Source organism: Pseudoliparis swirei, chromosome 20 (genome assembly GCF_029220125.1).
Source record: "Pseudoliparis swirei isolate HS2019 ecotype Mariana Trench chromosome 20, NWPU_hadal_v1, whole genome shotgun sequence".
In the NCBI taxonomy this organism is placed as follows: Eukaryota; Metazoa; Chordata; class Actinopteri; order Perciformes; family Liparidae; genus Pseudoliparis; species Pseudoliparis swirei.
This window is the reverse complement of record NC_079407.1, coordinates 24,352,385-24,365,446: the sequence shown is the minus strand read 5'-3', so window position 1 is coordinate 24,365,446 and position 13,062 is coordinate 24,352,385. Positions and strand designations below refer to the sequence as shown.

General features: G+C 42.1%; 1 protein-coding gene across 3 annotated transcripts in view; it reads left to right on the top strand.

Moving 5' to 3' along the window:
- The window catches only part of sik2b (salt-inducible kinase 2b), a 50,627-nt gene that overhangs the window by 20,332 nt on the left and 17,233 nt on the right, over positions 1–13,062 (top strand). For all 3 annotated transcript variants that reach the window (XM_056440819.1, XM_056440817.1, XM_056440820.1), the window contains exons 4-6: positions 2,601–2,762; positions 11,545–11,669; positions 12,820–12,943. In XM_056440819.1, the coding sequence (XP_056296794.1) occupies positions 2,601–2,762; positions 11,545–11,669; positions 12,820–12,943 (411 nt within the window). The remainder of the gene's footprint in view (positions 1–2,600; positions 2,763–11,544; positions 11,670–12,819; positions 12,944–13,062) is intronic.

Genomic DNA, 13,062 nt, shown 5'->3' with positions numbered 1-13,062 from the left:
ATGATTCACACTCGTTCCGCTCGCTTTCCCAGAATGCCGCTCAGCATGCCTCTGTGCTGAGGTCCTTGCCCTCGCCAGCATTGAATCAGGGGATTACTCATCGTCCCTCCACTTGGGCAACATGCCGTGCGCGCGTGCATGCGAGAGAGAATCGCTGTGCGGTTTTCATTGCTTAAGACGGGAATAGCTTGTTGTTGTTGTTGTGTGTGTTTTTTAAGTGATGGAACAAGTGAGTCGAACGAGCTGTCGCAACACCGCTGCTGTGCTTACAGAATTAAGTTTAGTTGTGATCTGCAGCGTTTGGTTTGTCGAACAGTCGGGCGGGATTAGCTGAAATAACCCTTCATTGACGCGAGTTAGTCAAACAATGCGATAATTGATTAATTTGTTAAGTTTATAAGCCAAAAGGTCATGAATGAACTGGTTCTTGCTCCTTTAAATCAATATTTGCTATGTTTTGTCGTCTCCTGTAAGAGCAAACTGAATTTATTTGGGCTGTGGGCCAAACATGCAGGATGAATTTGGCGAACTAAACACTTTGGAAATCGTTACTTGTAAATGAGTAATCCAAAAAATGATATGCAGTTAAATTTATGATGGTATTAATAACTAGTTCCAGCCCTAGATTTCTTATTATATACTCAAGAGTCCATTTATATATACTCAATTCCCCCAGGTATGGCTATTCCAGGGCATAAGAAAATAGCTGTGCATTCGAGTATGTGAATTTCTTGGTCTGAGACTAAAAAAAAGGAAAAGTTTGATCCCAGAACCGTTATTACTTTAGAGTCCTATTCTACTTCTCCTGGTTCATACTTGGAGCTCCTCGACACATTCCCTTCCCCAGTGAGTTTTTTTGATTAGCAGCTTTGCATGAAAGCGGTCCTGATCACTGAACGGCCTCCTCCTCCTCCTCCTCTGTGGAATTTGCCAACCACTATCTAATCAGCTTTTCTCACTCCGTCAGATGTTAGCTATTTAACAACCACGTCGTTGACGTCAGAGCAGCATCGTCTTCCCTCAGATGAAACTTAATGGTGTTAGCTTTTGGCCTTCAGTCGTTTCATTTATTTATTGTACAGTTCGATTGTACACGGATGACCTTTCGGTCAACCCTGAGTTGAGACTGACCGGAGTTGTTAAAATAAAGAGTTTACAACATGATGCATGTCGCCGCTACCTGGAAATATGTCGCCCTACTTTCAATACCTCATGTTTAGTTGATGGCAGAATGTTTTTTAATTATTTTTTATATAAATGTATATGTATTTATTTGTGTATATATTTGTGTATGTTTGTATATATTATTATTATTTATATATATATTTATATGTATATATTTAAATATTCTTTATTTATTTTTATTAATATAAATATGTATATATATATTTATATACATATGTATTTATAGATATATATATATATATTTATTTATATATTATATGTATTTATTTATATGTATTTATATACATTTATTTATATATATTTATTTATGTGTATATTTATTTATTTATATACATTTATATGTATTTTTTATTATTTATATATATCAGCGTTTCAGCTTGGTTTTGACCTTGTGGGTCTTTTAGATAATGATGTTCCTTTTTACATTTTGCACCTTCTATTTGCTCGTATACAAAGGTTTGTTGTGGTTGTCGTGCATTGTCGCCAGGTTCAGTCGGCGGTCTGTATCCATGCCAGCTGAAAGGAAAAGCCAACACACAGTGTCCTATCTTGTTTGCCACGGAGTGTGAATTGAAGAGTTAGCGAGCTATCTGGACAGAGAGGTGTGAAGAGGAACCCTGCCGACGAGCAACAAACACCACACACACACCCAAAGTTCACCGGGCTGCAAAAACATCGCGCGTCATGTCGAATAATCCGTCACATCGTCTTTGCAAAAATAAGTGAAAGGTTATTAAAAAAAAACCAGTACGGGTGGCATGGTGGAGCAGACAAAAAGAGAAATTGTTTTCATATTTTGTTTCTCATTGGATGAGAACCCAGCTTATTATTCAGACTGGTGTCTTTTTGATCTTTGTGGTGTCTTATTCTCCCATTCATTGTCAAGTGCCCCTGTATGTCTCCAGTATGTGTACACTGCAATCATACACTGACTCCTCCCCCCCACAATCACACCTTGTTTGAACTATTAATGTGGACAAAATGTAACAGAAGACCAGTTCTCAGAAATCTATTCCTCCCCTCTGCTCCTTCGGCTCTGACAACACTGTTCAACTACTGCCTACACACACACACACACACACACACACAATGAAGGACAATTACACTGTTCATCTTGCAATGCACCCCTTTCCCCTTTACAAAGCGTGCTGTAATGTAGGGCAGCTGTGAACGCTTCTTGGCACCAGGTCTGCACCTCATCAAAAGTAAATTATCCTGTCAACACAACCACCAACCGACACTTTGTACACATGAAAAGAATGCAGGGTTTTTCATTACACTATCCACTTAGAACCATATTTGAAATGTCCAGAGAGTCACGCTATACAAGTCGATGTATATCCTGCATATACTTCTAATTAATCACCGCTCTCCACCATCTTTGTTGCTCTCTCTCTCTCTCTCTCTGGCTACAGACTACCTGGCGAAGCATGGCCGTCTCAGCGAGCTGGAAGCCAGGAGGAAGTTCTGGCAGATCCTGTCCGCGGTGGAGTATTGTCACAACCGCAACATTGTCCACCGGGACCTGAAGGCGGAGAATCTGCTGCTGGATGGCCAAATGAATATCAAGATCGCAGGTACACTAATGACTTCTGTGAAGGTGAACCCGTAAAATCCGTTGGCGGATGAGAAATGCAAGATAACGGCATATAATCATGACGTTTTGATCTAGTGCCCGCCGTGACGCCGGCGTCGCTCAGAAATGTCTTAACGTTCTACTATTTGCATGGTGTTGAGAAGTGGTCGGAGGTCGCTCGTGAGATGGCTGTTGGCTGCAAGATGCCAGGGTGTCGAACTCCCGTCAGCATCATGGGGTTGTCACTGAAACATAAACGTGTAAACTACTCCCCAACATATTGTTAAATAACTCTCTTTACATATGATTATTGTTTATTTGAGTGTAGAAATATTGTACATAATAACATTTCTCTAATGTCATAGCATAAACTCATTTGATTTGAAACCTTCAAAATAAAAGCACAGGAAGAAGAAAACAAAATTCTTTAAGGAAAGGTGATCGTATATCTTTCAAGCCGTCAGGGACCACATACAATGACGTGGTGGGCCTGATTTGGGCCGTGTGCGTGCGTGCGTGCGTGCGTGCGTGCGTGTGTGTGTGATCAAACATCCCTCCCCAATTACCCATTACTTTCATCTGGAGAAGGACACGGTTAAGGTGGTGGACTCGGGGAGGACCGAGAGGTGGAGGGCTTCAAAGTGAGATTGTTAAGCATCTGGCATTTAGAACCAGCTCGTGAGAATGCCACCCCACCGCTGGGGGGGTTCGATTTAATTGGAGGAGCAGAGGAAGCTACTAGAACTGGCTACATTGGAGACAGGTTAACGGATGAGAGGATGAAGGGGACATGATATGGACCGGTGCAAAGCAAGGTGGCTGCAGCTGTGACGGCGGCCACGCTTTATCTCGGGCTTTAGTCGGAGCCGATGCTAAAAATCCATCTGAGGTGAGCTGATCGCTCGAGGAAGGCTACAAATAAAGGTGTGAAAAGATACCAGACGCACCGGAGTGGGAACGTGTGCGACAGCAAAAATGTCCTCGTGTCCTCAGTAGGGTTGGGTACCGTAAACCGGTGCCAATGTGGCACCGGTTCCAATACAACCGGTATTACCCGGACCGAAACGCAACGCACATTCCGGTGCTTCTTTCCGGTGCCTGAGCCGATTGAAATTGAAAAAAACTATTGTTGTGAATTTCTCTGGTGACTCCGCCCTGTCAGCAGGTTACGATAGCCGCTCATATTTAACTCTGACAGCGGAGGCTGCGCCGTGTGTGACTACGTGAACCCGTGTCGAGCACACCAGCGTCAGGCTGGGCGCGATGGGGAGGCCGTCACCGGTCCCCTGAACACGTGGAGACCGATGATGACGAGCAGCCTTAACTCAGATTAGTACCGTAACGTTGATTGAAAGTCTTGCATTCATAAAACTAGGCCACGAAATAATAAATTATCCATTATAACCATGTTTAAGTTAGCTCGTAGCTAACAGATGTGTTGATGTACAGCGGTCCCGGCTGTATACCCGGTGTTACCGGGAATATAATGACGGAGGAATAAAGACCGTGGGGCGTCACTTTGTTTCAGTGGACCTCTCGCTGTCAGAAGCAACATTTTATTTGTCACGTGTCATCTTCAGTCCCTCTGATTGGTTGTTCTCTTTGCCCATCAAAACAGTGACAGGATTAACCCTATAAAGTCTGCACATGACAATACATATCACATCATATAATGGAGAACATATATTGTGTATGTTAACAGTCTGATATCCGTTGTTTGTCAGTGCTCCATGATAACGGCTTCGACAGGGAATATGGCCAAAGAGGTTTTTAATGTCCTCATTGTGCGTTTAAAAAAAAAAGTATCGGTTCAGGCACCGTTTAGGCACCGGTATCGTTTTAAAAGTACCGGTTTAGCACCGGTATCGGAAAAAACCCAAACTATACCCATCTCTAGTCCTCAGAGGCCTTTAATGCCACGGACTCCACGTCGAGATTCAAATCGATGTCCGTTGTTGTGATGAATGGAGTAAAATGACCGATGTGCATCGTAGTGAACCCTCATACGAGTCCTGGCCATTGTCTTCGTCTTTGTTTGAAAAGGTCAAATCAAATAAAGGAGAAATTAGACAGAGGAGCTGTGGAGAACGGAGTGTTTCTCCTGCATCCTGTCCACCGTTTCTCAGAAGAGTCCCAAGATGATAACCTGGAGCAGTTATTGCCACAGCAGTAATTTTCATGAACGTGTCTGACTCACAGCCGATTGTCTGGACGGCCGATTAGATTTGGAGCAGGAAAACAATGAGCAGAACATTACCTGGCTTGTGATTTCGTCTCTGGGGAGGACAGCAGCAGCGTTCTGTTCTTCTCTTACCGACAACAAGCTCTGACTGGTTCAGTGAAAGGAACATGACGTGTCGGTCCTCCTTCCGCACTGCTTCAGTGGCCTTGTCAGTTAAGATCATACGTTCACCTTTCGTGAAGGAAAGGTCAATGTTTCCCTCTTTGTGTTCAGGCTGGATCAGCAAATGTGCATCTAGTATATTCACAATTATCATAATGTCGATAAAACCATCACATCCTCTTTCTTTCGAAGCTACAACCAGCAACTGTTCAGGTTTTATTTTATTTATATATATATATATTAGTGCATCACCATTCATTCAATTTACTTGTGTAAATGTAAAAAAAATCCAACATTATTTAAATGTTTTTTTAACTTGAAAAGTTAACAAATAAAACGATGGATACATTTGCATCTAGTAAATGTAATATATATAATGTATTCAATTTAATATATATATACCGTCTATATATGTGTGTGTGTGTGTGTGTATATATATATATATATGTATGCATTCAATCTACTGATTATGTAAATATAAAAGCATCAAACAATATTTATATATTTTTTAACTTGAACAGTTAACTCATAAAACGATGGATACATTTGCATCTAAAGTAAATTTAATATATATAATGTAATAAATATACACGGTGTATATTCATTCAATACACATTCATTCAATTGACTAATTATGAAAATATAAAAGCATCAAACATTATTTAAATGTTTTTTAACTTGAACAGTTAACTAAACACATCTAATAGTTTTCTGTATCTTGGCTAACGGCGTCTGCGTGTCGGAGCTCCTCTGGGTCCAGTGACGTCCTCCTGCTTTCTAAAGGCCAGCTCTGGTCAGCCTGCATGAGGCTTCACCGGGCAGCCAGTCAAAGAAAGGTCACGCTCACGGTGGCTGCAGAGGGGAGGGGAGGTGGCAGCGGGGGGGGCGCCCTTCATGTTTTCACTTCAAACCGCCGCATGACGTTCCAGATTGATGGGGATGGAAAGAGGAGGAGGAGGAGGAGACATGACCAACAAAACAGGAGAGGAGGGAGAACGTCTTTGTGGCTTTGAAGAAAACTATATATTCGTTGTGTTACTATGGTAAAAAGAATACTTAAACTCAAAAGGGTTTATAGGACAATCCGCTTTTGCAAACGGTATCACTTATGTCATACGTTCTCCCGCCGCCAAATTGTTAGCAGCATTTACAGGCTCATTGACTATTTCACAAGTTGAAACCATCCACAAGAGTGATGTCTTTGGAAGTGCACCAACCCCTGAAGGTGTTTCACGCTCAATTAAATGTTGTAGAAAGTATAAACAATCTCCAGATCCAGGACATCTGTTTGAGAAACGGTTTCTGATTAGTTTGTGTGTGGACACATTGAATGATTATGATGAGGAATGCAAAAAAATGGAAACCACACGGGGGGGGGGGGGTATATGTCGACCATCTCCATCTTACTATAAACGCTCTAATGAATGTCACAAAGTGGTCAAATACAACTTTGCACACTTCCTTCAGGCATTATAACCAAATATCTACAATTTTTAGTCCACGAATACAGAAGGACAAACATTCACCTCATGTGACGCGATGATGTTTCATTTAAATGCAAATAAAGAGTCCTCTGATGGATATTCCTGTAGAACATGTTGACCTGAGTGAGGTAATCTCAAACACGAGTGTTTGATTGCTTACAGATTAGTTTGGAAGAAAGACGATGAGCAAACTCTTCTTGCAAAGGTGACGCAGCGTCTCTTTGATCCGGGGGGGACCTGATGCATTTAAGGGGAAAAGACATGTGTGAGAGGAGGAGAACCTCTGGAGCTGCAGCCATAAACTCATCGATGCTCGTGCCTTATTGGGAGCGACGAGGGAACACGCGTGACCGCTGGATTCTGCTCTCCTGCTGCGGCGCGGTGACATCACTCACATCCAGCCCGGTTCATAAGCTGCAGTGTGACATGTTGAGGCTAATATTCCGCTCATACCTTTGTATGCGACACACACACACACACACACACTCGCACGCGCGCGCTCACCCCGCCCTCCCTGCCGAGTGCAGCGAGTCGCCCGCGGCGTGCCGGAGCCTTTGACGTCAACCAGTCTGCTCAGTATTCAGCGCCATGAAGTGGGTCACAGCTCCTGACTGCGCCGCCTGCATCCCACATCCTCACCTTCACAGCATCAGACGGGGGAACCGACTCGTAACGAACCCCCCCCCCAGTGCGGCGCTCCGCTCTACCCTCCGCTTTGTCAACCACACCTGCTGCCAGCTGCACTGCAGTCGCTCCATTTGATTTTGAACACGTGCACCGTTTCGCAAGCGGACCTTATCTTTCGGGTTTTGCAAAAATCTCTCGAAAACCTTATTGCTTAAAGGGTACCTGTAGTGCAAAACAACAACGTGCTACATCCATTCGGCGCATCAAATAAATCATATTTACCCCGCTGCTATTGTCAACAAGTCACGCATAGCCCGTAGGTTTACATTTCTTTGTCAAAATTCCGAATCCGTGGGCGCAGCCATTTTGCTAGTTATTTACTCCAGCTCAAAGCTAACTATGACGTAGAGTCGTTGAAAGGAATTCAGCCAATCCGGAGCCACTTCTACACGCGTTGCTTCTTGGGATAGATCGGTGGCCTCAAGAATTACACAATCTATATCAGGGGTGCTCAATACGTCGATCGCGGCGACCTGCCAGTCGATCGCGGCGTAGTATTGGTAGATCGCATGACATAAAAAAAATTTGGCCCGCCCCCCTGTCACTTTCTCTATAGCGCCACATTACAGCAGCAGCATGTCATTTCTGTCTCTACGTGTTGCGTTAACAGTCCTCTGCCCGCCGTCTCGTGCGCATGGAGCTCCGACACCGGTTTGCGTGCATCGGGACGGACGGAGCAAAGAAAAGTCACTAGCACCCCGAACATGTCGGCCGAACATTGCATCAATGAAAGACATCTCCAGCGCTGGCTTATGCGCGATGTAGCTATCAAGCTCACTCTTTTGTGTGAAGCAGATGAGGTCTAATGACACTATATCAGGGCTCTCAAGTCTCACGCATTGAGCGTGAGACTCACGATTTCGGTCTTATCTCACGCACTCCGCCACACATCTAATTCCTCACGCTGAAAAACCTCTCGGCTATTTAATGCTTGAATGCAGGGGTGCTCAATACGCCGATCGATTGTTGAGTAGAAATAGTCACTAGCACCCCGTTGACAACTCTTTTCGGCTCGATGCGCGCGCAACAGTCAGCTGTATCGGGTGCTGATGGAAATCTCACGCTTGCCTGTCTTCAAAACTTGAGAGCCCTGCTATATCATCGGACATAAGTTCGTACAACAAATGCACTCTATGTCTGTTTTCTGTGGCACACATTTCCCACAACTGCACCAAATGTCCGCCGACTTGCGTGCACGGTCCGCACGGTGAAGCATCTGGACCGGCGGTCCGTCGGCATCAACTTCATCAGAATCATCGCTATCATCGCTGTCACAATTCACTAAATGGGGATAGTCTGCTTTTAAAGGTTCAAACAAGTATCCAGTTGCTGAATCAGACAATCTTTCATCGTCCATATTATCAATCTCTCAGCATTTGTTTGCGAGTGCTCGACGTTGTTTATATTGGTATCTGAACACATCCGCTGTGGCTGGCTGTCGATCTATCAACGATCTGACGTCACACCACCCGCGACATATTCAAGCTCCAGTGCACTGTCGCATGTCGGAGTTGAGGACTTTGAACAGCCTAAACTACGTATTGTTATTGAATACTGGACCGTCAGTGCATGAATAACCTTTAGAAACACATTATCTTTTGATCTGGCTACATATTGTTTTGCACTACAGGTACCCTTTAATGTGTTTTTTTCAAAGTGAGCGATAATTCCCTGCACCTAGTAAACGACAAACTCTTCTCTGCGAATTCAACTGCCGACTCCAAAATGAACCCGAAGCGTGACTCGACATATCTCTCTCGAACATCTGTAACGACGTCATGATCGTGACCTTCGTTATCATTGAGCATCAGCACGGTGTTCCTAATAAAATGGCCATCCGCTGAATGTATTTTAGCTTTGTTCATCAGTGCGTGCGAGATCTTGTTTTTTTATACCAGTGTTTATTTATTTGTTTTGCAATAATAATAATATATATATATATTCATGCAACCGTTTGGAGGGATGGAGGCTTAAGATCCTGACTGTCTGCTCCTGTAGCTGCCAGGTGCCGTGACATCATCAGTGTCCCTCTAGTAATGACTAAGAATGGAATTATTTTCCTTTTTTATTCTTGATCTGTTGGTTCAGTTTTTTTTGTACTTTTATAATTTTGGGCTATAAAATGTCACAAATTGAAAATATTCCATTTACAGTTATCATAATGTAGATAAAACCATCACATCATTCTTTAGAAGCTACAACCAGCAACTGCTCAGGTTTTGATATATATTTATCTATATATCCATATTTATTTATTCATTTATTTATAAATATTTAGACATTTATTTATATATATATTTAGTTATATTTATTTATATATATTTATTAGGGCTGTCAGCGTTAACGCATTAATCTATGCGATTAATTTGGCCGCGTTAACGCACTAAAATATTTGAAGAGCAATTAACGCAATTATTTATTTTTATTTTTTTATTTTTTATTTTAAAACCGCGGCAGTACGGTTTGACACTGTTTCCGTTTTTAAAACAATTATTTCTCCGCGAAAATAAGGAGCAGAAATCAGTTTAACTCGTGGATGAATCAGTCGGGTTTCCTCCTGCGCTCCTTCCTCCCGTCTCCCCCTCTGATACACAGAGGAACAGAGGGGCGACGTGTCGGGGGACGCGGCGTGGAAAGAACTCGTCACACGAAACCTTCAACGTGATTTGTCAATCCATTTGTCTGTCAACATTTCGGGGAAAAAACAACCAATGAACACTCAGTAAATCACAAAGGACCTCCCACCTCACAGGTGAGGCTCATTTAGCAGCCTGTCAGTCAGAGAGCAGAGAACACGGCGTGAGGACAATGAGCCTTATTTCAGAGCTGAGATTGTTCTGGAATGTTTGATGTATAACACGTGGGGGTGTGTCACATGCAAAAGACTTTAAACGGTGAATTTAATTTATTTTGTAAAATGTATAAAATGCCCCCAGCCTCCAGAGGGTTAACGTGACATATCTGAATGTCAGTCAGTTTACCAAGGCCACTGGTTCTGCTGCTGTTCAGTGTTAAAGATGACAGGACCAATGGGGTCTCAATATACTTCTTTTTTTTTACTAATCTGATGTTTCACTGAAGAAACAATTTATCATCCACAATATTAAATACCTCGCTGGCACTGTATATGTAGGAGCCTCTTTGAAAACACAGCTCTGTGTGAAGTTTTGTCTTTAAAAAGAAGGAAAACACTTTTAAGCGCGATTAATCGCAATTTCAAAATGTGCGATTAATTAGTTAATTTTTTTAAATCTATTGACAGCCCTAATATTTATATTTTTAAATATATGATTAAAAATGAATTGATGGACTGATAAACAAAGCTAAAATATCTTCAGCTGATGGCAATAATTATCCTCAGAGGGCTTTACAATCTATACACATACAACATCCCTGACCTTTGACCTCACATCGGATCAGGAACAACTCTCAAATAGAAAAAACCCTTTCACAAAGGAAAAAAGGGAAGAACCCTTCAGGAGAGCAACAGAGGAGGATCCCTCTCCAGGATGGACAGAACAATAGATGTCATGTGACCAGAATGAAGCGTTACAGAGTCACATAAACTCATTCAATGAGTATGACAGAAATTATTAATAGTTCGTAGTAGACATGGACCACAATCCAGACCTCCATGATCCATGAGAACAGAAGGAAGTAGAGAGGAGGGGTGGGACCAGAAGTAAGCAGCAAGAGGAGCGGAGGTGAAGGAGCATTTACTTGAGTATGTTTGAAAAAGGGGGGAGATGGGACCAGAGGGAGGCAGAATGACACGTACCAAAACAAAAAAAGGGAGTTGGCTGAGTAATTGCAGGCATGTCAGTTGGCTCGGTGTCATTTGGCAGATATCACCGCAGTTTAGATTTTAATGAAAGGCATAAATTAACGTATCACATTTTTATTTATTTTGTGTGTGTTTGTGCTAATTCAAGTCAGACTCTCTTGTTACGAATAAAAGTCTACAGACCAATCGGGGCACAGCATTGATGACCTCATGTCAGTCTCCCGGGGAGGCGACCTCATCCGAAGAACCGTTTCCTCAGCCTACAAATATGTGGATCCCATATTACATTAAGCGACGCACGCACACTCCACGAAGACGACTCGACCACAAGGCATGACCCCACCTCGGGTTCTGGACCTCTTCGCAACGTGCCTAACCTCGTTGCCGCGGTTACAGGTTGCCTTTTGTACGAGGACTTCTCCAGTCTAACAAACGTAACCGTGTGTCTTACCTTTCCTCCCCACCGCCACCACCTGTTGTGTAGATTTTGGATTCGGGAACTTCTTCCAGCCCGGGGAGCCTCTGTCCACGTGGTGCGGCAGTCCGCCGTACGCCGCTCCCGAGGTCTTTGAGGGCCAACAGTATGAGGGCCCACAGCTAGACATCTGGGTAAGATGAGTGACTCAGAAACATTTACTAGCTACGTGTGTTAGACACACGAAGAATTTCAAACAATCAAAAACAATCAACAGTCAACATATAAGATAACATATTTAATATGAAGGAGACAATAGTAGTAGTGAAGTAGACAATTGTAACTATCTTTTTTTATATTTCTTACTAAATGCATGCATTGAACTTAATTGAACTCTGTCGATTTCTTTCTCTGTGCATAATTTACTTTAATAAGCCACAAAACATCAGCTAATGCGATTAACATCTTCTTATATTCAGGGTTCGTACGGTCATGAGAAACCTGGAAAAGTCATGGAATTTTAAATGTTTTTTTCTCGGAAAAGTCCTTATAAAAATGTAATCCCAAAAGTTTTGGAAAAGTCATGGAAATGTGTTATATTCATATGTTCATTTACTCAGTTTGATTACAAGGATAAACATTTATTTCAATATTAATTATTTTAGTCAAACTATTGTCTCATTCATTTGTGTTGTTTAAGGTATATACGCATGTATACATCCCAAAATGTTTGGTCATGGAAATCTGGTTTAAAGTCATAGAAATCCAATGGTCATCATGTTTATGAACTATATATATATATATATATATGACCATTCATTCAATTTACTTATGTAAATGTAAAAAATCAAACATTATTTAAATGTTTTTAAAACTTGAACAGTTAACTAATAAAACAATGGATACATTTGCATGTAGTAAATTAAATATATATGTATTCAATTTAATATATATATATATATGACCATTCATTCAATTTACTTATGTAAATGTAAAAAATATAACATTATTTAAATGTTTTTTTAACTTGAACAGTTAACTAATAAAACGATGGATACATTTGCATCTAGTAAATTAAATATATATTTATTCAATTTAATATATATATATATGAATACTATATTTAACTGGCGATTGCCTAACCACAGTTTGTAGTCTGCCGTATATTGCTTTAATTTACCATATTTGTGTGTCTTTGAGTTTGAATGACTGCGTGTGTGTGTGTGTGTGTGTGTGTAGTCTATACGTTTTGTGAGAGCAATAATCTCCGAACCCTACCTCCACCCAGACGCCCCTGACGGATGCCTCCACCGCCCTGCCGTTGTTCTGTGTGTGTCTCCACAGAGTATGGGCGTGGTGCTCTACGTGCTGGTGTGCGGCGCGTTGCCCTTCGACGGGCCCACTCTGCCGGTGCTTCGCCAAAGAGTCCTGGAAGGAAGGTTTCGCATCCCCTACTTCATGACTGAAGGTAGGAAGAGAGACTCGAAAAGACTATGCCCCGCCCACTCCCACCGTACCTCAGATTCCTGTAAATGTGCGCGCTCGCACCGTGCTTGTGAGACGGCAACGGCGTTATATTTAAGGTTA